The sequence below is a fragment of the Bombus bifarius genome, unplaced genomic scaffold, assembly GCF_011952205.1.
Source record: "Bombus bifarius isolate JDL3187 unplaced genomic scaffold, Bbif_JDL3187 scf7180000008297, whole genome shotgun sequence".
Lineage (NCBI taxonomy): Eukaryota > Metazoa > Arthropoda > Insecta > Hymenoptera > Apidae > Bombus > Bombus bifarius.
In genome coordinates, this window is record NW_022884576.1 from 33,142 (window position 1) to 53,717 (window position 20,576).

The 20,576-nt window shown below is 36.9% G+C and overlaps 1 protein-coding gene across 1 annotated transcript in view; it reads right to left on the reverse strand.

Annotated features, from left to right (window-relative positions):
- Positions 1 to 2,031: 2,031 nt before the first annotated feature.
- LOC117212447 overlaps positions 2,032 to 20,576 on the reverse strand; it is a 401,448-nt gene continuing 382,903 nt past the window's right edge. Inside the window, exons 10-11 of the mRNA XM_033457305.1 lie at positions 20,228 to 20,338; positions 2,032 to 2,357 (exon numbers count right to left, since the gene is read on the reverse strand). Of these exons, the coding sequence (XP_033313196.1) occupies positions 20,238 to 20,338 (101 nt within the window). The 3' untranslated portion in view covers positions 2,032 to 2,357; positions 20,228 to 20,237. The remainder of the gene's footprint in view (positions 2,358 to 20,227; positions 20,339 to 20,576) is intronic.

The window sequence follows — 20,576 nt, forward strand, 5'->3', positions numbered from 1 at the left end:
AAAACATTAGATGGTAAACGAGCATATAAATACATTCACGACAGATTGAGGAAAATGCTAGATAGTTGTATTCTTGCTGAATTGGACGTCTGTAGTGATGACAACAACAATGACCATGACGATATGAGTACCCCGATCTAGGAAGGTCATTTGCACTATGGCCACTAGCAGAGCAATGTGAGAAAGCTCAGTGAGGCCGTGTGTGTAGCACTCGCGCTTCGGGGCGACAAGGTGTTAAAGCTCATCGGGTCGTGTGCTAGGTTCACATGTACTCGGGGTGACAATGTAATAAAGCTCGGCGGGTCGTGTACTAGGTTCACACGCACTTGAGGTGACAATGTAATAAAGCTCGACGGGTCGTGTACTAGGTTCACACGCACTTGCGGTGACAATGTAATAAAGCTCGGCGGGTCGTGTACTAGGTTCACATGTACTCGGGGTGACAATGTAATAAAGCTCGGCGGGTCGTGTACTAGGTTCACATGTACTCGGGGTGACAATGTAATAAAGCTCGGCGGGTCGTGTGTTAGATTCACATGCACTCGGGCAACAATGTAATAACACTCTGTGCGATCGTGCGATCTAGAAAACGAAATTCATTGGAATGCGAAATCGAGAATGGTCCATCATGTCATTACGATCCGACTGATAACCTACAGGATGGAGATAGCACTTCGAATACTAATTATAACACTACTAATTTTTCTTATCTTTTATTTCTTCCGTTGTCAAAACTTCGAACGAAATTTTGTTGTTGCACTGGACCTTGGCTTATTTGGACATTTAATTAAATTGTAAACAATGTTAGTTGTTAGTGAAATGAAAGGAAAACCGGAGCCTTCCCTTTGCAATTTTGGAAATGTCCTCTAATGCTTTAGCCTGGATCTTATCATAGCCGTAATTAAGCAATTGTTGATTGAAGTCTGATTTTAATTGTTCGAGATTTGTGATAGCGAGATTGGGCTCGAGGTGCCAACTGGTCGCCGAACGTAGCCACGGTCACGAGATGGACGTTTTGCCTGACGGAGGTGTGGAGTGATTGCATGGTTCTCCCTAGAAGTGTGGTTGTGGCGGCATACGGCCTCAAGAACGGGCCTGGCCACATGGGATTGTAGCTTGGAGGTGTCAATATAATGGGGCATACATTGTATTAATAATCAAACTTCAGACAGAAACTGCCTAGCAACGGCGTTTGGAACTTTCTCATTGCTTCCAACGAGTATATAACAAAAAAAATGCAATCGTACAGCGAGGAAAATTTCCATCAGTTTATGCTTCGTGCGATCGCCTTGGAGGATGACACATCGAGCAGTTTATACCGAGCGTCTCAGCAATCGTATTTTGTGTCTAAAATTATTCTACGCATAGTAAAGAGTTATCCCGTTGACCGTGGATTCGCTTGAACCCAAGGATATCGTTAATAGCGTTCAATAAAACGCGTTCAATAAAAAAAATATTCGTAAAACATATTATTCGTTAAACTTGTATACACGTGTAAATATAATCTCTGCTTTGTAAACCGATGGCTAATCCAAACGAAGAATTGGTACGCGCCCTAAATTCTAATGTTAACCCGATATATATATATATATATATATATCGATAAGTATCAATATATACAGTACGATCAATATGAAGGAAATATAATCGGAATTCTAAGGAACTCAGCGTGCAATGCATCTAACCGTAATACTCGTTTTTTCAATCAACATCGTTCTCGATTCAATACGCTTCAGCTATCCTTTCAGTAACGAGCGATAAATCTTTGATAACCACTATCGACGCAACATTCCAAACAGCACCAACTTTTCTCCATTGATTTCAACATTCCATATGTTCCGTCGTTCATTATTCTCCTATATCCGATGTTCCTCGTCATCGGGACAACGAACTACAAATAATCTTAAAGACTTTTTACGCACTGTCTAGAGCGTCCATCTAAATTAGATCTGTACAATAATGGCCCACTTTATAACGGCGATATTTCTCCAGCGAAAGAAAACGATTTTAATCTTTTTTTTTTTTTTACACGATTTTAAGTTAACTCGCGAATAATTATCGTCGAAACGATCGCCGATTTTTTCGAGGATGAGCTACTGATCAAATCGATCGACCGAAAAAGGAAATTCTATTATTAAAGGTAAAAACGATGTTTTTTTGTTTCACCGGTGTTCGTAAAGATCAGATCGATCAGGCAGATCGACGATCTATCGTTGATCCTGAGAATCGATTATCGTGACCGGTGCTTAGTCCGTGATTAATTAATCTCACCAACGACACGCGATGTTATGTTGTTGCTTCCAGCCGTGAAATTCATGTCTGACCGCCGGTGGTTGTCTTGGCGCAGTTGCGATAACCTGAAACAAATTTTACACATTTAGCACACTTTATAATTTTTAGAAATATAGAATTTATTTTTAAGCAACATTGTATATTTTTCTTTTCGTATCCTTAACACGTTGACTACCACGCGAATTTGATATATTTTGCCCTCGAAGCGGCTATAGATTGAAATATGCTACACCACAACATTTAATTCATTTGAAACAATTAATCACTTTAAAAAATTTAGTAACGTGAGTCTCTGATGACCACGATATATTGAACTTCATGGAAAAACCAATTTGCAAACATAGCGCCACATAGTTTATGAATATGAAAAGTAGAATGCAGTATACTATCTAAAAGAGACAAAATGAGGTTATGTCAACGACAATATCTTCTACTTTCTTGAAACAGACTTCTTATATTCACGTCGTTTAAACATTAGAATTAGAACTAGAATCCTTTGTTATGTTCATTGTCAGAAAATCTGGTATTTCTAAAATCACGGAAGGATTGTTTTAAACATTTATAATCTATAATCACGGCAATCTTAATATCTATAATGACGGCAATCTTAATATCTATAATCACGGCAATCTTAATATCTATAATCACGGCAATCTTAATATCTATAATCATGGCAATCTTAATATCTATAATCACGGCGATCTTAATATCTATAATCACGGCAATCTTAATATCTATAATCACGGTATTTACAGACGCATTGTCCATAATCAAACATTCTCTATCGTGTGTTATTCACGTTCCAAAATACGTTCAAGTAATTAACCAACGCAAATGTTAATGGAAACATATAGATAGTCAACTATCCTATCCAAGTATACACGAGTCAAAGAGGTAGACCGGCTTTAATAATTCAGAATACGGAAGCAAAATCAATCCTGGACAAATACGTTCACGTAGAGTGGACCTTTGGACACTCACTAGTGGAACAGCGCAATAAAACCGAAATAACGTATTAACGTTGAAGATAAAAGGGTGCGGAGATGAGATTTTTTTACCGAACGTAATCCGTTTCATTTCCGTTTCAGGATTATTTGTAGGGGGATTCGCGTAACAACGTGTACCAAAAAACGAACGGAACTCTACTCGAACTCCTCTCTAGAAATACGATTCACTTCCTCTTCCCTTTTTCTTTGCTGACTATCCGTCAAACGTTCGAAGACAAATGACTTGGTCGACGAATGTTTCGTCCAAGAATGTAACAAAGAACATATAAGATTTTTGTCGATGAGGTTTATAATTTGATTGAGGTGGAAGGAATTCTTGAGTACTATTTAATCATAGTAATTATGAGTCTTTTCTTTATAATATTAATTCTAGAATTTTTTACTTGTCTTACGTTTTATTATTATATAAAATTGTGTCATAAACCTAGCATTTCTTTTAGAATCATAAATTACAAAAAACAAATCGAGATATTTCGATCACCGGATTCAATTTCATTCCGACCAATATATTTTTACTACATGAAGACACGTTCTTCAACTAAGATTTATACACTTGTCTACAAGGAACAATTCACTTAAACGTAGAGTATTTCTTTGATTCAATTAAACCCAAGTAGCTCATCATCACTTCTTCTAAATAAACATTACGACTAAATAACAGCTAAAGAATTAATTAATCGCAAGACATACACGACACAACGCTACAAACGGACAAAGATCGTCCATTCAAGACGCTCTTTATCGCCTTCAAGATCCTTTGAGAGAATTTCAAAACTATACCAACACAACTGGGAACAGAAACGCGCGTTATTACGAATTTCATACGAGTTCGTTACAAGACTCGGTTCCCGAAATACGACCAGCATCTCGGTTCAATCTTCCACGGAGATTGAAGCACCGTTGGGACATGTAACTTCGAATATGAATACATTGAGGGACGCTTGTCCGTGTTACGGACGGAACACGACGAAAATGTTGGTAACACGCATAGTACTACGTTTCTATGTAGACCAGCATGTTTCCATGCGCGCAGCTTTGTGTGTGAATTCAAATGAGAGACGTCGGTTCCCGTGTAGATGCGTGTAATGGATATTTGGCCTAGGAGAAGACATAGTTGTGCACGTGCAACGGAAATGTCGGATGAGTGCTGCTACACAATTTAAGTGTAGTTCCATTTGAACATATTAATTATTCATTTTACACGACGCTTCAACGACGCCCTTGGTTTCGATCGGTTCGTCGTGTAGAATCGATTATCTAATTATATCGACTGTGATTTAGACGTTGAGACCGATTTATTGCTTTGCAGTCTGATATACATATTCAGCTCGAAGAGTGAACGTTCGCGGATTCCGTTTCGCGTCAGGATCGTCGAATGCGTCGTTACTGATGCGGCTTGGATGAGCGATTCTGGAAATTCAATTATCAATTCAATTATGAAGCATTAAAGGACTGCTGCGGAGTTATACTAATCATGAGAGTGCGAATGTTTACGGTAATTTTTTACGGATTTTTTTACGTATGACTAAAGAAATGAAATCTATTTGCAATGAATAAAAATTTGTTTTATCATCTGGATGTTATAATAATTAATTTATAGATTCTAGAGTTAGAATTATTATCGTAAATTTATTTACAATAAGAAAATTTAAAAAACTAACTTTTCTTTATTACATAAATGGACCTGATCAGCGTAGTATACCAATCGACATTAAATTAATATCGAACCTTGAATCACGAGTACATGTTGATTACTACATAAATATCGTATGAATAAAAGTGCAGTTGAAAATGAACATTAACAGGGGCATTGCTAGAACGTCGTGTAAAATGAATAATAATTAATATACTTAAAATACATGGGTATACATACTTGAAATAAATGGAATACACTTAAATGTTACTATCGATGAATCTCAAAAACTGTAGCAATCTCTAGTTATCGCAATATGATAACGACGAATTTCAATTCGCAAGACCCCACGACCATGAAGTTCTTAATGAACACTATACTAATAAAGCGAGGATATTGTATAGATATCAGGTTCCAGAATTGTCAGTATCAGCTTTCAGGATCCGTAGCTCTTCGTTATCGTAGGCGAAAGCTCGTCGTAATCAAAGATTCATCAGAAATCACGTGTATTAAATTACGCGTTACTGAACGTCTTTTTAAAAAACACTATCCAGCAACGAATGTTTTCGAATACGATGACCAAATGACATTATATTAAACAGTATCGAGTTTCAAATAGATTGAATCGTACACCGCAAAAATCGATATAGCCAGCACTCTCGGCGCATCCAGTGCGCTCATTTATCACCATGTCACTATAGCGATCGCATAAATCAAACCAAAAGCGTGCACAGCTCTGGTTGCACCTTCGAATCTTCGATGCACCGGTTTTAAAACTCGAACGTGGCTCGTTCTGCCGATTCGATATGGGACAAAACCAGGAGACAAAGGGCATTGTCTTCCTAACATTCGGAAAAATGATCCAATAAAATGATGATAAATCTTGATCCTCAGCGACTCAGCGCAAAACCAGAATATTCTTCTTCGTGTAGTTACGTATTTGTTCTTGGTAAGACGATGAAAAATTGTCAAACAACTGTTGTTGATTGTGTTGAATGAGCAACTCACTGATTCACCAAGTGATAAATACGATCAAGTCACTATGGCTAAATACATTAATCACTGGTCTCTCATTCAGAATTTAGTTTAGTTAGTCATCCTGTAACTGAGGGTCATAGCTATTTCTCTCTACTAGAGTCAGATATATAAGATGTTAATGGATATGTTAAATTTAAATTGACAATTTTGATAGATTGATACTAGAGTAGATTAGAGTTGTAGATTGTGAAAGGTTAAGAAATATATTGAGTAGTTTAAAGCGGTATGGATTTCATGTTTCTCACTCGGATCCACGATCGAATTCACGTTAAATTTCAAAAAGTGTCATTTGATTTTCAATGCGCTTGCCTATGTAGGAGCAACGCGTGTATGAATATAAAAAAAGGCGAGGAGAACTCAATTTTTCACCGTTGACAGATGAAAATTTAGTTTCTTAAAAGAAGAGATTTACAAATGGATTTTTACGAAAGAAGAAAGGATGGAGAATAGCGTTCATTTCTACAGAATCATCCTGTATACGGTGCAAGGCCAATCGACGCGTCGCATCGTTGCAGATTCTGCAAAAGCCGCCGCGTCGGCGTGCCACGATTGCAGGATTGACGAATCGAAAGCAAAACGGGAAAAACGAATAACAACGAGAGAAAATTGGAAATTCGGAGATTCGTACCGGAGGAAACCGGTGACGAGGATAAAGCGGCCTTGAACAATGGAGAGGCGTCGGTTATAACTCTTCTTGCAGTAGATTTATGACAGTTTGACGAGTGGCTGTCCAACTCGCGCAATCATGCCACTCTTACGGATTTGCCGTAAACACTTTGCGTATTTACATTCCGTGCGTGAAATGTTTTACAACTTTTTCTTATTGTTACACGTTTGTTGGATGATCCATCAAAATTTCAACAAATTTCTTTCGCAATAATATTCTACAGCATCAAATGTACAATAATGTATAATAAATGTGGGATGGTGTGACGTTAGCGAAAGACGTGGCTGATTGTTCATAAACGTTGTTAAGATATGTTAATGTTGTCAAGGAGTGTTGTGAGCGTTACCAAGGTTTGTTACAGTAATGGTAATGCTGTCAGAGTTGAATTAATCGTGATCGAGAGAAGTTCATCGTGTTGCTGTGACGTAGAAATAGTGTTAAGCGAATTCGTGAAGTGCGATATTATATCCAATTTTGTGAGAGTGTTACAATATTGTGTTTATCATACTGTCTTTTCTGTTAATTTATAATAAACATTCCTACATAAATACGGCAGTTTAGTAGTAGGAACGATATCTGGTCAGCCAAAGGTACAGTCTTTATTAACTATATACAAGGTGTACCAGTTTTTTTCCCAGCAAAACTTATCACAATGTTCGATGGATACAAAGGAAATAGAAAAATAGAAAGAGATATTATATATCGAGAATAGAAAAATATTTTGATCTCCGATATCACTCAATTTCAGGTTATTGAACTTTTACATATAGATAACCAAAAAAAGAAATGTCAAAAAATATTGATACGTGTAGTAAATTGATACATAGAATTTGTTGGTTCTTTGAAACAAAGCAAAACAAATTCAATGTTCTATTCCTGTCAGTTGTGTAATGATAGGAAAGCTGAATATCTAAAGCAGAGTATTAATAGGTAATGATTTCATTGATCTATTTTTACAGCATACTGGTGTTTCTATTTACCTACTATTCACTGTTTCCCAAAATCACGTATTTCGTTTTTATACATGGTGAAGAAATAGTTTAATCGCTCCGTGAAGAATCCGCTGTAGCACATGGTAAACTCGGTAAAAATACACGGTTTTTAATATGACAGCTGAAAGGCTATGTCGTTCTAGAATTTCACCAGGCTTGTCAAGTTTTCATCTCACCAAATTGTTACGAATTGTTATGAATTCAACTCTTTAATTGAGTTTGGCGATCGATATCGCCAATATAGTCCCGTTCCTTTTTACCTCGTCAAAATGAACAATTTTTACGTAGAGCGAAGGCAAAGCTTAAAAATATTGTGTCTACGTTGAAAAAGGTTATGTGTATAAGAGAGTCGAAATTGGGTTGGAGATTCGGTAAAATTAGAACACCCAATATATATCTACTTTTGTTGAGATTACAAGGATTCAAGAAAAAAATATGCAATACAAAAATATCGCTTAAGGTAGAAAATATAATGATTTACATGATTACATTATATAATGATTTACATTTCTATAAATCATGTTAGATGATCTTCGATGATCTCCTAAACGTAATTTCAAGTAAGTACATAGTGTCCTAATTAATATCAAGACGAGTTCAACGATCGAATGTCTTATGAAATAAAATGGGTGATCATCGATATTTCACCCATCTCACCAATTTCGATGGTTTTTGAATATGTAGTAAAAATCAATATTTTGAACAATCTTTTTTTTATACACATAACCTCCGCATGGTCTGAGTTTCTAGGATATTCGTAAAAATTGTTGATGTCAACTAACTCAAACATAAGAAGATATACTACTAATATGTCTATCTGTGAAGTCACAAATATAGCTGACATGTTTGTCGCCCCACCTAATCTCCGTTTATACATATTTGAACTACGAACAAAAAATAAGAATTAGGTTTGGATTAGGTGTTATATTATCGGGTCGCCTTACGGCAATCAGACTGACATGGATGCAAAAATATAGGCAGAATTTGCTGTGGTGGTACCGACGATTCGTTGGGAATATCTCGGATTTCATATATAAGAAAAATTTGTTCTAAACATTGACCTGTACGACATATTTAAAAATCATCAAAATCGGTGACGTGGACGAGAGATATCTAAATATCGATAATATTTACCATTATTGCATTGTGTGAAATATGAAAGCTAACGTCTATCCTGGTAAAAATTAAGAAGACAGTCAAACTTGACCGATAATCAGAACATTGATTAAAGAGGATGGTCGATTATTCAATGAGTGATTGGATGCGTTGGAATGATTATTCTAATAATATTGAAAATTATGCATATAATATATTCTAGTTATATCGCGATATTATGTATGTAGCAATATCGTAAATATCAGGCATGTAAGTATGAAACCGGAATTTGCCTATAGATGGCCCTAGCTGATAATGTAGTTATCACTAAACTGCGTCATTGATGCCAAAAGTCTTTGTTGACATCTCACAAACATTTTCGACTCAGAACAATACAAGTTTCATAGTTTGTAATAGCGTTGAACATGTCAAATTTTGTGCCTGGAAACTACGATTTGCGGACAGCATTGATTTTCTGTTACCATTTGAAGAAAACTGCTGCAGAATCGCATCGAATGCTTGTCGAAGCTTACGGTGAGCATGCTCTTGGTAAATCACAGTGCTTTGAGTGGTTTAAAAAATTCAGAAGAGGCAATTTTGACGCGAGGAACGAAGAACGTGGAAGACCACCGAAAAAGTTTCAAGACAGCGCATTGCAAGCATCGTTGGATGAGGATGACGCTCAAACGCAACAACAACTCGCTGATCGATTAATGGTGACACGAGAAGCCGTCTCCATACGTTTGAAAGCCATGGGAAAGATCCAGAAGGTGGGAAAATGGGTTCCACGTGAACCGAATGAAAGACAGCAGGAAAACCGAAAAACCACTTGCGAAATGCTGCTCGCCAGATACAAAAGAAAGTCGTTTCTCCACCGAATTGTGACTGGCGGTGAAAAGTGGATATATTTTGAGAATCCTAAGCGTAAAAGATCATGGGTAGCTCCAGGCGAACCACCGACATCGACTACAAGACCAAATCGCTATGGACGGAAGACGATGCTCTGTGTTTGGTGGGATCAGAAGGGTGTGATCTACTATGAGCTGTTAAAACCTGGCGAAACCGTTAATACTGAGCCCTACCGACAACAAATGATCGATTTGGATCAAGCTTTGCGTGAAAAACGACCAGAATATCAAAAAAGGCAAGACAAAGTAATTTTGCTTCGTGATAATGCACCATCACATACAGCAAAACCGGTCAAGGAAACGATCGAAGCGTTCGGTTGGGAAATACTTTCGCACGCGGCTTACTCACCAGACTTGACTCCGTCCGATTACTATTTATTTGCATCGATGGGACACGCACTTTCTGACCAGCACTTCGCTTCTTACGAAAATGTACGAAAATGGCTCGATGACTGGTTTGCATCAAAAGAGCGACAGTTTTTTTGGCGTGGCATCCACCAATTGCCAGACAAGTGGGAAAAATGTACAGCTAGCGATGGGCAATACTTCGAATAAAATATTTTTAATCATTTTCATACAATAAACGTGTATCTTCTATACAAAAATTCCGGTTTCATGTTTACATGCCTGGTAAAGAACTTTTCCTTCGAACGAAAATTCTCTATTTCTCATTATTATAATTACAACGATAATAATAAATAAACACCTATAATAAAAGAAATGAAATATTTGCTCTTGAAATTTTTAGCCTATGCTGCGTCTCTATGTTGAAGGACTCTACAAATTGCATGGGAATATCCAACCACGCGGCTATGTTTTGTTTATACTTTCGTTTTGGAACGTGATAAATCGGTCGGAGAGGAAGATACGCGGCCGGGCAACGCAGTTACAGAATTAATGAGTCCGATGAATGCGCTTGTTGTTCCATCGATTCTCCATTTGCGGTCACTTTTTTGGACATCAGCCAGCGATCGAGCACTGGAACGGTTGGCGGCGTGGAAAAAGGAGACCGACACGTTCGAACGCGTGTGAAAAACAGCGCGGTTCTGTTCGTTAAGCCGACCAATCCGTTTATCCATGCCTTTCGTCAAATTAATCGCGATCCTAGCTTCGCGACAGTCGATTAATTACCCCCACAATAGCATCACAACCGATACCAGAAGGTGTGATAACTGTGACGTAGAATTCGGCTGAATCGACTGTTGTATAAATCTCTACACAACGTTTTGTGTACGGGAATTCGAATCTGTTTGTACTTCAACGTTAACACATTCACGATTGATTATTTGAAGAAAATTCTAATGTAGAAAGAGATTTTGCAAATAAGCGAAGAACAACAATTTGAAAAGCTTGCTTTCAAATATGTTATAATTTATACAACAATTTGAAAAGCTTGCTTTCAAATATGTTATACTTTATATAGTTTATACATAATTACTAATTCAAGTAAATGTAAGAAATGTTCTTTTCCTTATAATTAATATTAATAAAAACATCATTGAAAAGACAAACAAGTTTCGTTTGTCAAATCTGTATAACATGTAGCAACCTCCTGACAGAAATCTCACGTATTCACTTTGTCTTCTCACTTTCTCAATTCACTCGTCTCTCACCAGAAATAGATTTATTTCCAGTTGATTTTACGATTTCGTTATATCGTTTTATCGTATTTTGACGATTTTTATTTATAAATTACGTTCATTATTGCATAGATAAAAAATACGTACTACGATATAGTTAGAATACCAATATGTTGATTATCTTTAATACAAAGAAATTATTAACCGATACGAGTTTGCAACTAAGTGACTAGCTCCTGCATTTCGATATCCGATATTTGTTCCATTATTTGTTCCTTTTAACCCCCAGCAAACGGCGGGGTAAAGGTCCAAGGAGAACAACAATTCACGGTAGCAGCCATTAAAAGAGAAGCACGATGAACGAAGCAAGCGTGGAAACGGCACGGTTCGATCGTTATTTCGCGATAGTAAAACAGTGGCTCGTTATCCTGACTTCGTTCGTCATTCGGGCGTTACTGGCAAAGCGGCTTGTCAGCTGCACGAATGGTTACCGAAGAATGGATAATGAAACTTCGATCAAACGGGAACTAATTTCTATTATTTGCGTCGAAACGCTTTCGAGAGTTTCGAAGTAACGAACGATCCTGTCCGTCTCTTTATATCGTAGCAATAGAGAGTAGAGAGAGTAGAGAGAGAGTAGAGAGAGTGGAGTAGAGAGTAGAGAGTAGAGAGTAGAGAGTAGAGAGTAGAGAGTAAAGAGTAGAGAGTAAAGAGTAGAGAGTAAAGAGTAGAGAGTAAAGAGTAGAGAGTAAAGAGTAGAGAGTAGAGTAGAGAGTAGAGAGTAGAGAGTAGAGAGTAGAGAGTAGAGAGTAGAGAGTAGAGAGTAGAGAGTAGAGAGTAGAGCGTAGAGAGTAGAGAGTAGAGAGTAGAGAGTAGAGAGAACGGAGTAGAGAGCAGAGAGAGTGGAGTAGAGAGTAGAGAGAGTAGAGAGTAGAGAGAGTAGAGAGTAGAGAGAGAGAGAGAGAGAATGTAATTCCCTGAAAAGAATAACGGAGAAAGGGACGCTTTAATCCCCTGAAAGTTCTCGTCCCGCCATAACTTCGTTTACCCTCTCGTTTAGCGCATCCTGGTTCGTCCTTGTTGATGAGCAAAAATACTGTCACGAAAAACATTCTAATTTCTCGTTATATATTTTTAGACGTGCGACTAGAGAAGTAAGTTCCCTTCAAAGACACGTAATTTCCCATTCCAGTGTTGTGCTAAACCTACCGACTGAATAGTAACACGTGCTTGTTCTTTCTGAAGAAAAAAAGAGAAAAAATAGAGAGAAAGCAGAGCACGAGGTTGTAGTTTAATTAAGTTTAAGCACTTAGGAAAGCGCTGTAAATTTCGTGTCTGTTGAATTAAAGACGTCTCGGCGTAGACAATGGCGAGGAAGCAATTTATTGTACAGTGGGAGAAAAACTGTATGATCTAAGAGATTTGGTGAAAACATTTACGACACAAGGAATTTCGTGACTTTAAAGATAAAGTTTCTAAAAGAGACTATTTTCCTTTTGGTTTGGAAAGATTTAAATGTCATATGCTCTTTGTGATAGGCAGCCATTGTTTTAGAACGAAATTCACACAATATTCGAAGAGAATATATTTTTATCTTGATGGAATCTTGATGGAATGAAATGAGAAAAGACAAAAAGAAGCAGAAATAAGAAAAGGAATGCGTCCTTCGTTAGTTACATAAATATGATGTCTTTGATCCATTTCTTGTACGTCTTTTCTCAACTGTTATCTAAAAGTAAATCTTTTTATCACAAAATAATAAAAATAAATATCACAATAGCTAGAATAAATACTAATAAAAAATCAATCTATCAATCATGTAGGAATTTTTCTCTGTTATTTGCTCTGTTGATATAATGATAGAACCATTCGTAGTAACGATGCTCTAATTATTGTCAGCTAATTCTAATTATGTCCAAAGTTGAGTATAAATTCAGACGACGATTAAAGCAGAGACTGAAAACTCGACTCGAAAGTTGGACACTGGCTTTTAACGTGGTTATAAAACGGTTATAAGACGAGAAAGGAACGACGGTGAATGGCAGCGTACATTAGCTGTAACCCCGTTTTCTACAGACGATTCCTCACACTCGCGATAAAGGGCGCGGAATGGATCTGTCAATTAGCGTGAGGCGAAGTGCCAATTACCCCCTGGAAAAGTGTGCAAAGCGGATTCCTCATTAAATTCTGTGGTTGGCTTTCTTTGGTATGCTGTCTACTGCATCGAGAAAGATCGAGAGCTTCACGTTTCACTCGTAAAGAAACGTGAGTGTCTGCGGAAACGTGGAATTTTTTGAAGCACGATATGAGGACATTGCACATATTTTATATTTATACTATTCATAATAGAACATTGAAACTGCAGTTAAAGTATATACATTTTGTTACAATTACAACTTGTCTTTATTAAATAAGAATTATAAGTGTCACGAGTAAAATTCGATGTTACCAGGCAAGAGTAAAATAAAGTTCTTTTTTAAATAGAGCTCGAAGGATCAACGATTTTTAAAGATTGATGGCAAACCTTGCAAATTTATTGATTTTGTTTTAAACTCGGTTCGTTCGAGATAACGCAATCCGTTTCGCAATTGGATTAAACGATGAATCACAGCTATTAAACTGTTTACATTACGGATCACCGTTCTTCCATGTTCCTTCGTTCCTGTTCCAACCGCGCGATAATGCGAAGAGAAAATATTAAGCCGGAATACGTTTCTTAATCTTGTTAGTTACGGCTTTGTTAATCGGACTACAATCGCGCTAGTTCACAAACATTAAGAAGAACCTACGCAACAGAATGTTCTAAATCTCTATTTCCTGACGTTTTAATCTACATATTCTTTTGAAATATGTATTATGTACTATGCACACGAAAGGAAATATAACAAAGGTTCCTTGTTTCTCTCAAAAACAGGACACAAGACACAGTAAGATGCAATAAGATGCAAGAAACAAAGAAATATTACGTACTTTAAATTTCGAGCACCTACAAAGTGAAATAAAAATTTCTTCTTCGTTACTTGAACCCTACAACACTTTTTGGATCACCCTTCGCTCACATAAAAAGAAGATTAAAAAGGAAACACCCAACAGATCTCACAAAGGACATAACCAAACAAACAAACACTCACCACACTAAAGAAATAAATCAATCAAATTCGAAGATGGTATCCCACTGGGGGTAGCCATCCACATGTTATATTATTATTCCACTAAGCTATAATATTTTACCAAATGTCCTACTGGACAAATTGTAAAATGTAAATAAATAAAAACCCTTCACTCAATCGTGTCGTTTCATCTTTCAAAATTTTCAAAGTTTATAATTGAGAAGTAGAGAAGACACAGTAAGACGCAATAAGATGCAAGAAGTTTACAACTGAAAAATAGATTGTTATTAATATGTATATCAATTTTATACCACAACTTCAATCAACACATTCGTTTACAGCATCACATACGTATGACGTTTCAGGATCAATTTACATTTGATTCTAATCCAAACAGTTTTCTAAGTTGTGAAATAAATAAATGTACGCGTAAGAAGATAAATCTCAAGCAGTTATTATAGTAAACACACGTATATTTTAATAAATTAAAAATATTATTCAAAAGTGCAAAAGATAAAATTTGATCTCTGGTGGACATTTTGTTCCCATTCTTTATGGCAGCAAACATATGAAAGTATTAAAAGCCTTATTTTTAAAACTCGGACGAGATCGTAGTATAGATTTGCAAAAACGACAGCAGAGTTAATGATCTGCAGTTTATTGTACTCTGATGAACATTATCGATATCGATGGTACAGAGCGCGATACGGAACATGGATCGTCATTGGTCGAGGGGCGCGACAGTTCGCGATGAGAGATGAACGGATGCGACGTCATTGGTGCTCGTTCGTGGTGATCTATGGTAACTGATAATGAAAGCACGGAAGGTGAGATACGGCTGGTCGCAGGCTGTGTTGCATAAGCTACAGTTTCCGCGGAACCCGTCACATGGCACCCCAGTTTCCTTCTCCCGTCCTCTGAAACTATATCCTCGAAATATCGAAATACTGTGGAATCCCCTTGATAAAACCTTGAACTATGAATATCGGTTAATTCATCGATCGTATCGACGTTCGATATGAAACAAATGTGTGCATGAGGCGAGATTGAAATTGTGACGCGTGGGGATCCAGAATCTTCGAAACGGAACCGAGGAATATATCATACGCTAGATAGAGCATAGAATAACGAACTACGACTGCAGGCTACCGGTTGCATTCGATCGTTTTCTGCTCCGTTCGCGAGTTCATGAGAAATCAGGGGCAATTTCCGGTTACCGTTTTCAGACACAGGACACATCGCTATGTGTCGTCTTGCTGCGCTGTCGGCATAATTTGTCTCCTCAAAGCTTAAATGTGAATCTCTGGAGAGGATCGTGTCTTTTATGGTTCTAGGATTTTGTTAACACATTGCGTACAGCGCTCTGAGCGCTCAACGCGCTCCCAGGACCCGCACATTTTTGAACGCACCAGAAGCATGCTTGGCAAGCAATAGGATGCATATATGCACATTTTTAATTTGCATTTGGTATTATATTTATTATTCAGTCTTCTTCTATATCTAATCGCATTACTTAATTCAAGAAGGTTGCTGCTATCACTGAATTCATTTCCGTCGCAAGTGTTGTTTAGTGCATCAGATAAATCATGAAACAACAATTCATTTTGACTTTAATTTTCTTTACATCTACGTGTTATTTTACTACTTTTATAGAATTAAGACCTATTTCATAAAATTTTTTATTATAAAGTATCAGTAACAGATTGAAAATGTAAATGATTTTTAAAAAGCAGTTTTCTTGCAAATTAAAACACGAACTTTGAAATAACAAAATGTACAACAATAAAACATATAAGTATATACAATATACATTTTTTACTGTTAGAAGTCACTGTGTTCACTATATTACGATCTTATTACCCACGAAAATCTGCTCTAGCCTGTTCTCGATCAGCTAAGCTCAAGTGTATTGGTCCCTTATCGCCGTATGTTTATAAATCGACACATGAAATGTATGTGTAATGTGTAATGACAAAAGTCGGCACGAACTTATGGGATGACCTAATAGATACTGATTCGCACGACTAATTAATAACTGATAGATAACTGAACTGGTAACTCTTACGATCGCGTCCGTTTACTTATACTGGTCGGAGGAGAGTCGGAAAATTCAAATTCGTCTTTGTTCGACGGTTGTACGCAGCGGCGACATTGTTTTGTCCAAAGTTTATTTATTCTTACGTTACGTGTATCCTAACGATATTGATACTCCGAGGCAAAACAACAACATGATTTGAATTGTCCTCTAGCTCATGTGCCGCTACAAATTTATCGTATTAGTAAAGTTAGTAAACTGACAAAATATAATTTGTAGGCTATATTTTGCAGTTGTACAGGGTGGTTGGTACGTGGTGGTACAAGCGAAAAGAGGGTGATTCTACGCGAAAAAAGAAGTCGAAAATATAGAATAAAAATTTTTCGTTTGAGGCTTTGTTTTCGAGAAAATCGACTTTGAATTTTCGCTCGGTACACGTGCACTTTATCACGTCTCGTTATAAAGGATTTCACTGTAGATCGTTGTCTCGAAGGAAAAATTAAAAAACAAAATTTTTATTCTATATTTTCGACTTCTTTTTTCGCGTAGAATCACCCCCTTTCCGCTTGTACCACCAGTTACCAACCACCCTGTATTTCAATAGACAGTCATCAGTAAAATTGATATAAGAAAATTTATCTCTATTTTTCGTGAAACACCTTTGAAAGCTCGTCATTTAGTCTTCCACAATTTCATCCGTTGCATTGGTTAGACTTCTAGTTATTACCGGTTATTCACGATCATCGATTAATTTATTAATGCTAAACGACGCATGATAAAACGGTGTTCACGCGGACATTTCACAGCCAATCCTTTCATTTTATTTATTCCACTAGCTCACGGAGTGATGAAACGTAAATCGTGTAAAATCCAATTAAATAGATTTGATTTCCATGATCGAGGCCAACCGTTTAAATCGTAGTAAATCTCTCTCTCTCTCTCCCTCTTTCTTTCTCTCGTTGTACCTTGCAATATTTTACTCTATATCGACTGGTGGAAGTAGACGACGAAATCGATTTCCATCTATAGCGAAGAAACGGACGTTTCGCTTTTGTTAACGAAACTCAAGCGAAGCGAGGAGTTTACCCGAGAAACACCGATCACCGATTATTTATTATTAATCTGACGAAACTGAGGGATTCTGCGAATTTCCAGCAAGTTTCTAGGAAAATACTGGCATCCTTGTAAATTTTAATCGAGGGGATTGAATTAGTTAACGACGTGGATAACCGTGGCCATCAAAGTCCGGAAACTCGTCGAAAGTTATCGAAATGAAGATGGACGAGCTTAACTTGTTTTCTATATCGAGACGCGTGTATCTTCTGATGCATTATGAAAAATGTTTCAGGACGAAAAAATGTCTTAGTTGCTGAAATACGAAACGAAATATTAACTCGTTAGTTGAGAAACACGAATTCATTCGCATTTTCAATCTCTTGAATAATAAATTGTAGTAATAATTTCTTTGCCTAGTTGTAATTCTATTATTAAGGGAAACATAATCATTTATAATAATAACTTCGTTTTATTAATTACTGAAAGATAATAATTTTCTTATTTAGCAAAAATGTCGTGAAAAAAGGACATTTTTAAAAACCGGAATTTCTATCAATTTCTTCGTTTAGGGCTAATAATTTTACTAGAGAAAACAGATATTTAAAAAAGAAACAATTTTAATTAAATCAATTCTAATGTTTGCTAATGTAAGTATGATATAATTTAGTTATCTGTGTGTAATTTGATCTAACCAACCAAAATTATTATACTTCATCAGTTATTAATTTACAAGAGTTTCGATATAAAGAACCTGATTAATCGGTTAGGCGACACGAATCATGTGGAAATCGATCAATTTGTTTCTCGTTAAACCATGAACATACAGATATTTTCACGTGAAACCCCTGGAAATTGAGGCAGATTTAGCTAGGGAAACTTGACGCAACTTTCTTTCGACCCGATGAACTATCGAGTTGCGCATCTAAAAACTCGTCTGCAACTCGGATTGCGGAAACATCCAGCGAAAAAAGAAGAAATAAATGACGTGGCTAAGGAAAAAAGAGGCAGGCTGATGTAAAGAGTTCGGCAGAAAAGAAAATACTTTGATACAGGGAACTTCGTGAAGTAGAAATTGAATCAAAACGCGAGCGAAACGAAACAAAACGATCGGCGAAGGAAAAAGAAAACCAAAATGAAGAGGAATCATAGCTGGATGTTGCGTCGGGAGGAAATTTAAAGAAGAACAAAGCGGAAAATCCGACGTGTTAAAGATAAAGAGCAAGCGGCGCATGGAACAGAAGGAACAGACAAACCGAAAAGGAAGATCATAAAACAGAGGAAAGTGGGAATGACGGGATAGAATGAGTAAAAAGAGGAAAGATTTGGAATGAGATAAAAAGAGAGCAAAGTGAAGAAACGGAAACAGAGAGTTACGAAGGGAGCACTAAATCCCAGGACCAGGAAAAGCGCACCGGACAAAAAAACCAAAGGGAAAATAAAGGACAGAGAAAGCGAGCAAGGTGGAGGAAAGTTGACAGAAATGAAGGAAGAAAGCCTTGGTGGAATGCTACCAAACGGCTCCCAATCGCAAACAAACCTACTCATTTCGTGAAAAGAAGGAAATGAAAAAAAAGGAGCGAGCAGAGCCTGCAAAAACAGAGTAGCCATACACCAGTGGCAAAAAAGAAACTACAAGAAATAAAACAGTTGGTGAAAAAAGCGGAGACACACAAAAGACTTCTATTAGACTAAAAATAACGAACGAAGGATACGAATATCGAGAAGTCAAGAGACACGACAATTCTAGAATCGCTATTGGCTGGGTTTGTCGAACGATTTCAACGACACGCTGGAGCATTAGTAAATATGCGAATAGACAAACTTCTCGGTAGCAATCGCATAAACGACGAGGAACGTGATAATACGATCGTCGTAATAACCATGATTGGCAAAGACGGTTTTATACAATTGCAGAGGCTGTTACTATGCAGCTTCCATAGAAACATTCGCGCGGATTCAAAACAAGACCGTATCATCGGATCTCTATAGTGAAAAGAGAGAATCTAGGGTTAGATCTTTCTTCTAGTTTCCGTGAAACGACACGACGAAGGTTCAAATTGGAATCGTAGCCCACCTTCCATGGTAAGCGTTTCGCTTTTCGAGCCAATCGATACTCCAGGACTTGTTCAGGCCGTTTTACGATCGTTTCGCCGGATTAGGTGGTTTGATAATGTATTTATGTGATAAGAGAGGTTAGATTAGTGTCCCTAGTATAAGCTTCGAAACTCGAGCTTTTAAGGCTCGAGTCATAAAGCTGTCATAAAAGTTTAAAGTCTTCAATGTTTAAGCCTTTAATATCAAAAGCTCTTGTTGTCTAACTTATTATGCATGTAGTAATTGCGGATAAGAAGTGATTCAAAAGAAATTATGTGCAGACTTTGTTACATTCGACAAGAAAATTGAAGTATTACTTTTATATGATGTATGATATATTATTCGTCGATTTTATATGGTACATTATTCATCAAGGAAATGTACGTAAAAATGAACTAAAAATCGAAGAGACAAGTTACCACACTCTTTTCAGAATATTGCAAATGGATAATTTTTTTAAAACCTTGTAATTTAATTACAAAAAGAAAGTTAGACCAATCAATGATCATGAATCAAAGATACAGAAATACTATTAATTTTTTACACTAACCTCAAAAGCTTTAAGAATCTTAACGTTTGAGCTTTATATACGTTAGTTTAAAAATCTTAACCTTTAACGTCGAGCATTAAAGCTTCAAAACTCCTAACTATCGTTATACAAGGATCAGAACGATGCACGGTAAGGTTTCAACGGGATCGTTTCAGTGATAATTGACTCACCTTAGTATTGTCATCTGGAAAAAACGTAACTCATCGTTAAGTGAATTAGCCACAGGTTGAGGAACGCCCTGGAGACTCCGTTACCGTCGTGCACCGCGGCTGGTAACTCCCCTGGAACCAAAAGAGAAAAGAAATTGAATTAAGTAACGCTGGTGACTGCATTTTGCTCGTTCGTTCCAGTTACACACACGCGAGCGATAGTCTCGTGGAATGAACTTAATGTACTCTTTAGTTAACTTGCCTTTTCCTCTTATTTTCTTTCCTATCGAGAAGAGATAGAAAACTAAAACCACAGTTTTCTCAGTCGTCACATCGACCTGTTCATCTTCTACGATCTAGTTCAATTCTT